Source organism: Strix aluco, chromosome 13 (assembly GCF_031877795.1).
Source record: "Strix aluco isolate bStrAlu1 chromosome 13, bStrAlu1.hap1, whole genome shotgun sequence".
NCBI classification, from domain to species: domain Eukaryota; kingdom Metazoa; phylum Chordata; class Aves; order Strigiformes; family Strigidae; genus Strix; species Strix aluco.
In genome coordinates, this window is record NC_133943.1 from 12,275,803 (window position 1) to 12,285,643 (window position 9,841).

The 9,841-nt window shown below is 60.0% G+C and overlaps 1 protein-coding gene across 14 annotated transcripts in view; it reads left to right on the top strand.

Annotated features, from left to right (window-relative positions):
- Positions 1-7,257, top strand: part of ABLIM3 (actin binding LIM protein family member 3) — a 56,234-nt gene extending 48,977 nt beyond the window's left edge. For 4 of the 14 annotated variants that reach the window (XM_074838662.1, XM_074838665.1, XM_074838669.1 and 1 more), the window contains 9 exons: positions 26-124; positions 1,560-1,610; positions 3,001-3,135; positions 3,382-3,446; positions 3,802-3,949; positions 4,633-4,662; positions 5,112-5,170; positions 5,688-5,748; positions 5,976-6,456. In XM_074838662.1, coding sequence (XP_074694763.1) covers positions 26-124; positions 1,560-1,610; positions 3,001-3,135; positions 3,382-3,446; positions 3,802-3,949; positions 4,633-4,662; positions 5,112-5,170; positions 5,688-5,748; positions 5,976-6,214 — 887 coding nt within the window. In that variant the 3' untranslated portion in view covers positions 6,215-6,456. Of the gene's footprint in view, positions 1-25; positions 125-532; positions 616-1,559; positions 1,611-3,000; positions 3,136-3,381; positions 3,447-3,801; positions 3,950-4,632; positions 4,663-5,111; positions 5,171-5,687; positions 5,749-5,975; positions 6,457-6,552; positions 6,634-7,084 lie in introns of those variants that run through there. The other 10 variants (XM_074838666.1, XM_074838670.1, XM_074838667.1 and 7 more) reach the window with 7 other exon arrangements.
- Positions 7,258-9,841: the final 2,584 nt, after the last annotated feature.

The window sequence follows — 9,841 nt, forward strand, 5'->3', positions numbered from 1 at the left end:
GCTGCTTCTGCTCGGCACTGCATAGGCACCGAGAGCGGGCGCAGCTCCCCCTACTATAGCCAGTTAGATGTGAGGTCCTCCACTCCAACCTCATACCAAGCGCCCAAGCATTTCCACATCCCAGGTAGGCTCTGGAGCGCCCCGGTCCCCGGGGAAGCGCTGTGTCTGTGGCATGCCCGCATGTGCCGTTCCCACTGTGTCGCATGCGTAGCTCTGCCGCCTGCCTAGAGCCAGCTGGCAGCAGGATCTACCCCTGGTAGAGGCCATCCATAAACAGGACCTGCAGCTTGAACCCTCCTCCCTCCCCATCACCACCTGGACGTCTCAGAGCTGCCCAGAGTCTGCTTGATCCTTGCAATGTCCCTCTTCTCCCTCTTCCCTGACCTTCCTCCACTCCCCACACAAAGACGAGTCCTCTGTGGAGAGCCTGTCCCCTCCCCGGCCTCCCCCTCAGGATCACAAGCTGAAGCGTGTCTGCCAGAGGCCTTTCCATACCCATCCGCTACAGATGATTATTTTATACTCCCCATAGGGCCCGCTGCTCCCTCCCCCCAGAGTCTTCTGGGCTTGCCAGATGCCTGCTCCCCTTCTGCAGGGATTGCAGGGGGCCACCAGGTAAGGGCCACCACCCGCTCCCGGCCATGCAGAGCCCATGGGGACGGGGACTGAGTGGGCAGAAAGGGAGAGTGGGGAGGGAAGCAGGCAGAGATGCCCATCCATCCTTCAACCCATGCAGGGGGGCCAGAGCCCCAGACCACCCTGCTCAGCTGTAGGCATCTCCCACTGCCCTTGTCCTCCTCCAAAGCGTGGAACCCTCCACAATGTATAGCTGATGCCCTGGAACAGGGCCATGAGGACACTCAGAGGCTCCCCACCATGGTCCCCTGTTCCCATCCCATCCCTGCCAGGGTTCGGCCCTGCTGCCTGCCCTCCCCTGCCCTCCCGCTGACGGTCGGTGGTTTATGGATGGCCCCCTCCCTGCTCTGCCAGCTCTGCTGCCTGGCTCCTGCACGGGGGCTGTAGCTCTCAGTGCCAGGTGCCAGTTCGCCTTCCCTCCCAGCTCGCTCTTTACTTTCTCTGCTGCGGAAAGAGGCTTTGGCTGATGTTGTTTCACCCCAGGTAGCCCGCAGGCAGTTCTTCCAGGCACTGGCACCCCTGAGAAACCGCACCAGCGCGAGCCGTGGTGCATTGCTGCCGGCTGGCAGGGGCGGCCGGTGGTTCCTGGCTGTTGCCTCCCTCCCGGGGCTGGCAGCACCCACCGCCCCGCAGTGCATGCTGACGCTGGGGTGCTGACTGCATGTCCTCTGTGCACACCACTGCCCGAGGGCAGCCCCGCAGCCCCGCTCCTGCTGCCCACCCAGAGCCCACCTGGCCCTGGCCCGGTGCTGCGCTCCTGTGGGATGCGTAGACTCGGAGGCGGTTGTGTGATGGAAACGTGGCGTGGGGGTAGCATCTCCTGCAGGACCTCTGTCCCGTCCGTTCTCAGCACGCCCACGCTGACCTCCCCTTCCTTCCCTCTTTCCTTCTTTCTTCCCTTTCTTTCTTTCTTCTTCCACCAGCTGCCGGCGAGAGTAACATCTACCGGAAACCCCCCATCTATAAGCGACACGGTATGGTCTGCCCACTGCGCACCAGGCTGGGCCCCACGGGGGAAGCAGGGCAGGGTACCAAGCACTAGGCTTGGTCTGGCTGAGTCGCGACTAGGGGCAGGGTGGGAGATGGGAGCAGGCATCAAGGCGAGATGCTGGTGTGCTGGGCTTTGGTGGGCTGATCCTCCTGCTTCCCCTCTGGGCAGCAGAGTGGAGCGTTCAGAGCAAGAAAAAGGCAGATTTGGACCACATCCCTGTTGTGAGGGATGGAGGCAAAGGCTGTGGGTGGCACCGGCACCAGGGGTAGCTGTGGGAGGGGGAGCAAGGTCATGAAGGAGTGGCAGAGGGGACAAGGGTGGTCATTGCTTGCTGAGCAGCCTCGGGAAAGGGATGAAGAAGGTAAATTTGCAGTTTTATGTGGAGCCCTGGAGAAAAATCGCAGCCCATCCTGGATGGATGCTCCAGGGTGAAACAGGCCTGGGGGGGTGCTGAGGGGTGGGTAGGAGACACAGGGGTGTTGTGTCTCTCAGCAGGGATGGCTTGCACTGTCCCTGCTTGCTTCTGCGCATAGAGGGGCAGCAGCTCCCCCTGAGCATTAACTGTGTCCTCTCTCTCCCTGGGCTCTCCCTTCCCACCTGCCCAACTCCCACTGCTGCACTGCTGGCTGTACCCGCTGCTGTAAGTAGCTGCTGTTGGCAGAGTCCCCTGCGCCTGCTTGAGGTGCTGGGACAGCTCTGCCACAGCCTGTCCTTGATGCTTCTTCTCTTACAAGTCTTATGGCGTCTGGGAGAAAGGAGCAGGGCTCACCCTTGGGTTTCTCACATGTGCTGCCGCAGCTCAATATCCAGCCTGAGCAGAGCTCTCTGTGTGGCCCCTGCCAGAGCCGGAGATGCTGGGGTCACCCCTCTGCTCCCCACTGCTCCACAGCCCACTGCCACCTTCCCCTGGCAGTAACCCACTGAGAGCCCTTTCCCCACCGGGACTGAGCCTTCCTCCCTCCCCTCCTGCCTGCGCAGCCCTTGGGTGATGTGACAGCCTGGGGCACAGGGGCATGGGGAGGTTGGTGGCACTGGTGGTACTGGGGCCGGGGTGAACACTATGCATGAGACAGAGCGTGTTGTGGTGCTGTGGGCTATGAGCTGTTTAGGTCCCTTCCCAGCCACATCAGCGACAGCCCCTCTGCTTGTCACTTCCCCGCCGTCTGCGTCTGCACCCTTGTCTCCAGGAGCTGTCAGCAGTTTGAAAATGGATTATTCCCAGCTCTGCTCTGTGCTGTCCCAGACATAAATTGCTCGTGGCCACTGGGGAGAGGGGAGGGAAGAGGACTTGCCTTCATCCTGGGGTGGATTTTTGCAAGTCCTGCCAGCGGGACTCAGGGTCCTCGTTACAGCTCTGCCTGCTCCTTTTGCAGACAACCTCCCTGCAGCCACAAAAAGCAAAACCAGCGAAGACATCGCACAGTCATCCAAGTACAGCCCTGCCTACTCCCCGGACCCATACTACCACTCCGAGTCAGAGTACTGGTCCTTCCAAAGCTCCCCCAAAGGTAACAACCCCCCCATTGGGCTGGTGGAAAGGGAAACCCATTCCTGCCCCCAAACCCAGGCATTCCCTGGGTGGGAACCCTACCCTGAGTTGAGTCTGGTGGGCTTGGGCCAAGATACCTGCCAAAGTGACCCCAGAATCCTACCAGCCCTTGGGACTCAGCTGTCCCCATGCAGCTGGGGACTGTCTCTTCCCTACCTGCCTTCACCTTCATCCCCATCTGACCCCTCCATATGTCTCCTTGCAGCCCCCCGGGCCCGGAGGTTCTCGTCAGGAGGTGAGGAGGATGGGTACGACCGAGGCATGCACAAGGTGAGTGATCTCCCTGCCCGCAGCCTGGCAGGGGAGAGCACGCAGCAAGCTGTTCCTGGGCAGTGGGCTTTGGGGAGAAGGCACAGACCAACTCTGCCACCCAAGAAGGGGACACCACTGCCCCTGCTGCCCTCTGCCATCTCTCCCTCCTTGGCCACCGCCAGCATGGGGTCTGAAAGAGTGGGAGCACACCCCCTTGCCAAGGTACCCCACCCCAACACACAGGGATGGGGGAGCAGATGGGAGATGCTGAGCCTGTGCCAGGAGGTGCCATGCCCTGCCACAATGTGCCAGCGGTCAGGGAGGGCCGGGCAGGGAAAGGAGGGGTACAAAGCAGCTGTCCCCCCCTGCCCAGATCCAGAGCGGCATCGGCAGGCTGATCCTGAGGGAGGAGATGAAGGCTCGGTCCAACTCCTACGCAGACCCCTGGACACCCCCTCGCAGCTCGGCCAGCAGCAGAGAAGCCCTGCACACTGTTGGCTACGAGGGCTCCCTCAATGGCTGTAAGGATGACCCTGTCTGTCTGTCCAGCCCACCCAGCACAGCCTCAGCCCCTGTGGGAAGTTTGTTGGGGTGGAGAAGGAAGAACAGGGAGCTGGGAAGGGGTGGTGGGAGAGGTGCTGGGCACCAGAGTTGGACTTGGGAGGCTCTTTTCCTCTCTGGAGGCCTCCATCCGTTCCCTGTGCCCGGGCTAGGATGGGGCATCGCCCGGCCCCTGCGGGTGTTTGCAGCCTGTCGGGGCAGCCTGGCGAAGTGCCTCCTGGGGTGGCTGAAGGGTCCCTTGGGAATCTCACAGCAGGGCCACGCCGGGTTTGCTCTGACCTGTTTTGGGCTCACTGCGTGTGTACCTCCTCGTTAACGGCACATCTGGGATCTCCTGGCACCCCAGACCTGCTGACTGGCCCCAGAGTTGCCTTCCTTGCTTGTGCTGCTCTCACCCAGCGCATCCAGCTCCTCTCCCCTTGGGGCTGCAGGGGGATCAGGGGCACTGGGGAGCCTGGCAGCACAGATGCCCCTGCCCACTCCGTGCTCTCCTTCCTCATGGCACATCTGCCCTGACGGAGCTGGGGCTGTTCAGAGGTGCTCAGGGAGCCCCAAGGAGGGCCCGTGGGGCCGGCAGCCGGGCAGCTCTGCATGGGGTGGGGTACTCGGTCCTCCCTGACGCCTGGCTCTGCTCTCCTTGCAGCTCCCCGGACACACTACCTGGCCGACAGCGGTGAGTGTATGAGCCTGCAGCCCACTGTGGCTGGTCCCCCGTGGCTGTGGAATCCAGAGCCTGAGCTGGAGGAGATGCTGGGACCAGGGAGGGAAGAACGGGAGAGAAGGAGGAGCCCTTGAAAGGCTGGGCCAGGGTAGAGCTGAACCAGAGCAGAGCTGGTGGCAACACCGGGAGAGGACAAGACAGAGAAACTGAGAGAGATTGTGTTGCACTGAAGGGTGAGGCAGGAGGGCTGCCATGGGAAAGGGATTTTGGGGAGAGGAATATCAGCATGGGAGGAAGCCAGGCTGGAAATGAGTTGGAGCTGGAAGGAGACAGAGCTGGGTGAATGTGGAGCTGGGTAGCGTTGTGGGAGCACAGGGATAGGGTGGCCCAGTGGTTGCTCTCCCAGTGTGTGCGGCTTATCCCTGCATTCTCCCTTATGCACCTTGGTGGCTTCTTTGCAGATCCCCTCATTTCTAAGTCGGCCTCCCTTCCTGCCTACAGGAGGAACGGGCTGCACAGGGTAAGTGCGTGCCTCCTGCCTGCATCCTGCTGCTGCCAGGCATCTCTGCATCCTTCATCATTCTCCCCAGGCTCCTCAAAGCCCCCAGTGCTCCCTTTTCATGACTGGGGTGTCCTGCTCCTCCTTGTCAGCACCCCTGTTGTCACTGCTGGGCTGTGCCAATCCAAAATGACCCTTACTGGGGACCAAAGTGCCCTGTCCAGGACAGAGGTGCCTGCCCTGAGCATCTGGACTGGCATACTTCAGAGGGACACTGGTGCTGCTTCCCAGCAGGAGAGCTTTGCTTTATATCCTGGGGCAGCGATTGCTGGGGGTCGGAAGACCAGTTCCTGCCTCCGTGTGCCTGGGCTTGTCACTTCACCGCCTCGTGCCTCAGTTTCCCCACTGCCAGGTGTGGGGAACAGGTCCTGCTTTGGGGTGGGTGGGTGCCTTCCCCCCCTGGGGACATGGGAGGTGCCGTGCTGAGCGACTGGAGAGGACCCCCTCTTACTCCTCCCTCCCTGTATCCCACCCACAGCCTCCCAGTGCCGAGCTTTTCCACTACGACAGCACGAACGCCGTCAACTGGGGAATGCGAGGTAAGGCACAGCGGGGCTGGGGAGCAGTGCGGGCAGGGGACCCTGTAGGCACAGAGCCAGATGCTGTGGGGCTGCCCACCCCACTGCAGGCAGCTCTGGAAAATGAGGTCCAGGCTGGAGGGAGAAGGGGGGAGACAGGCGAGGGTCCCCGCAGCCCTGGGGGGAGGATCTTGGCAGCAGAGGGGTCAGCATGGCCCATGTCTCTCTTGTCTTTTCTCTTTCCCCAGAGTACAAGGTAAGATGCTTCGGCTCCAAGGAGTGGCTGCCAGCTGGAGGTGCAAGTACCACCCCAGGGGAGTCCCAGAGATGTGTCTGTGTGTCCCCAGGCCCTTCAGGAGGAAGCTTTGCCCTCTGCCTGCAATGCCCTACTTTCATCCCCCTCCATTCCCCACCTGACAGCCCCATCCCAGGACTGTGGGGCTCGGACCAGAGTCCTTCCCCTCCTGCCAGGGTCCCAACTACTTAGCCGAGCAGAAGTGTCTCCTGGGTGAGGAACAGAGAAGGTTGGTTGTGCTGCTGGTTCCCTACTCACACTCATCCCTCGGTCACTCCTGGTTTTGCAGAGTGAGCAGGCTCTTCCAGAGCCACCAAGGTGATTCAAGGTGGATTAGGGTCACCCTAAGAGCAAGTCCACCCTCTGCTTTGTTCCACCCAAGCCCTGGAGGCAGCTGTGCCACCCAAACCCTACTGAACACAGCAGGAGGAGGCTTTTCCCTGGTGGTCCCCATGGCTTCATTCCCAGGTGTGCCCCAACTGTCCTCTTCTGGCTCTGGAGCTACCCCATGGTCTTCTGTCCCTGTGCAGATATATCCCTACGAGCTGCTCCTGGTGAAGACGAGGGGGAGGAACCAGCTGCCCAAAGATGTGGACAGGACTCGGTTAGAGGTGAGGAGAGCCTTTTCCACCAGCGACAATCTCCTCAGGGCTCAGAGGGACCCAATCCCGCAGGATGTCCCCTTAGCCCCGGCAGGCAGCGTGAAGCTGTGAGGGGCTCGTGGATGTGTAAGGAGCATCTCCACGGCTCCCCAGGAGCACACATGTGCCAGCACACTGTCACGGTGGTTCTGCTGCTCCGCTGGCCAGGCAGAGCTGTTCCCATGCCCACAGCATGAGTGCGTTTGGCAGGGGCAGGAGGGAGTCAGGTGCTCCCCCTCTCCTGAGTGAGCACTGGTGGGGGTGGTAGCACCCCATTGCACCCAGAGGGGCAGGGGATGCCATCAGAACCCCTCCTGTGCCTTCACACCCCACCGCAGCCCTATAGCCCGTGTTGGTGGCCGTTGGCCCCGGATGGTGGCCATGGTCCCCAGCCCTGGGCCAGCATCCCATCTCTCCCCAGCGCCACCTCTCCCAGGAGGAATTCTACCAGATCTTTGGCATGACCATCGCCGAGTTCGACCGCCTGGCCCTGTGGAAGAGGAACGAGCTGAAGAAGCAGGCCCGGCTGTTTTAAATGTAGTGCACTATAAATATATACATACCTATAAATATATACATAGAAAGATCTCTCTATATTGCAGCTCTGTATGATTCTCGGTGCTGTACGTGGCAGCGGCGCCCTCTGTACCCCTGAGAGTGAATTGGAGTCTCGCAGATCATTTTATGCTCTTTGTTTCCTTTTCTTTTCCAACCCTGTTTCTGTATCGATCCTTGGGTTCTCCCGGGAGCTAAAGCCACGTGGGCCCTGAAGCATTTGGTGTCTGTCACCGCTGCCCCACAGGGGCACAGCGGGGAGGATTGTTCTGCTGCAGCCACAGCACCCAGGGCTGGGGGAGAGAGGGGCTCTGGAATGAGGGGGTGGGATGGGGGTGTCCCCCCTGTCTGCTCTGCTGGTCTGTGTATTTACTCAGGGGTTGGAAAAGGCCCTGGGTACAACTGCAGGAAAGGGGGATCTCACCACGGACTCCTTAATGCTCTCACTGCCTTTAATGTGGCCATGTGCTGGGAGCATCTTCAGCCTCACCCTCAGGATCAGAAATACAGAGCTTGGGGCAGGGGACAAGCAGGAGAAGTGGTGGGGACACCCCAGGGAGCAGGGTGCACTCCCATGGGTCAAGGTGCAAGCCTGAGCACTGATGTGTCCTGAGCTGTTGGCTCTCCCTGCAAACCTGGTATTGCTACAGAGCCAGTTTTTCCTCCCAAAGTGCCGGAACGGCAGCTCTGCAGGCCATCCCAAAACCAAGCCCTTCTTAAACTAAACAGCCCGAGCCGCTTCCTCCCTTGTGCAGTTTTTTGCTGCTCTTCAGGTTTGTCCAAGGCCAGCAAGGCCCGAGAGCGGACAGGTTGCGATGCTGCCCAGTCCTGGGCCACCACACGTGGTGTGAGCACCCAGCCCTGCTGCTCCGGGATCTCAGCACCCACATGAGCAGCGGTGGGAGCAGTCCTGCCAGGACCTGGGGGCAGGGCCAGAGGGGGGGACCTGATCCCTCTAACTGCTGGACCTTTTCAGGGGGATTTTCCTGAATTACCCCGTCACTGATGCCTGACTCCCAGATGAATCCCTCTGCAAACCTCCAGAAATGAAGGCCATTACCAGGGCCATTCAGCATTCACTCCACTGCAAACTATTGTGGTTTTTTTTGTTTTGTTTTGCTTATTTTTTCTTAAAACTAGTAGGGTTATTTCCACACAAACATGTCTGTGGTGCTCTGATTTCCTATTTGCTTGTCTGGCAGAGTTTTCAGGCAATACCACGTGACTGAGCAGTCCCAAACAGGCCAGTGAGCCACAGGGCACCTCTGCAAGATCTGGGACAGCAGGCTTCCTCCGAGGTGACATCAAGGGTCTCACCTCCACTGTGCCACAGGCCAGCTCTGCTTCTGCCTGTTCTGGTCCTCTCTGAAACCCTCCCGTTCTGGTGTCTCCCATCAGGTGGACTGAATGCCTTCCCTGCCATCAGTACCATCACCACTGGGTGCCGAGGCCACCCAGCTTGTTGCCCAGAAAGCCATCACCAGTTTCCTGTGTAAGGAAGGAGAGATGTCCAGGGCCCCTTGCAGGGGTTTGCCAGGGTACAGGGTGCTTGGGGCAGGAGATCTCCCATCAAGCAGCAGCCCCAGCTCTGGGGCTGGCATGGAAGGGGCTGAGGACTGAGGTGGAGATGGCAATATTGCACTGGTAATTGCTCCTGTCTGCTTGAGTGCAGCAGTAAATGAACCAATTTTATTTATAATGATTTTACTCATATAAACTACGGCTCCCTAAATCAAGCTCAACCATTTGTAGCTATAAGAAACTTCCATCTCCAGCAGCAGTTTCAGTGATAAAGCCTGGAGGATATTATTATTAATAATAATAACACAACAGCAGGAGTCTTTTCATTTTCAAAGAATTTTATGGACAGTAACTAACTGTTCCCTGCAACTGCCTGCATGGCAAAGATGGGGAAAGTGAGGCAGGGCTCAGGGCTCTCTCTCAGAGCCAAGGAAGCCTCTCCAGCCTGTGCTGTTCAGGGGCAGCAGACACCCGGTGGGACCCTCATGGGCTCCCACTGCCCCGGGGTGTGCAGAGAGCACCCATCTGCACCGGCGAGCAGCGGCGGGGGCATTAGCACCTGCCCTGGAAGCCGTCACTGCCTGAGCCCACGCTCGCATTTGGCTGCTTTGCAAGTCCCAGCCACAAAGCAGCTGGAGCCTGGCAGGCAGTGGCGTTGGTGGCCCTGGCCTGTGAGCGCCTGTGCCCCAACCACAGCCCTGGAGGTGACCCTGAGTTACGAGAGAAAAACAGGGCTCGACCCAGAAGGGAGAGACCAGCAAACACGGGCCAGACAGGGAGCAGTGTCCGGGCAGGAGCTGCCTGGGGAGAGCGGGGCAGGGCTGGCTCCCGGCCAGGCACAGGGAGGGGCGAGAGGGGCCACAGCCTCCGTACTGTCCTGGGCTAAGAGTGCCCCAAACGGGGAAGCCCTCGAGGCCAGTTGCTAATGCGCATCTAATATTTCAATCCTTGCTTTCCCAAGTGATAACTAGACACGTGTGAAACCGAATCACATTTCTGTCACAGCCTGCTGTCCCCAGAGGAGGGCTCAGCTGCAGTCCTGAGGCCGGCAGAAATTGTCCTGGGGGTGCCAGCAGTCACTGCCCCCGCTGCCATGGGCTCT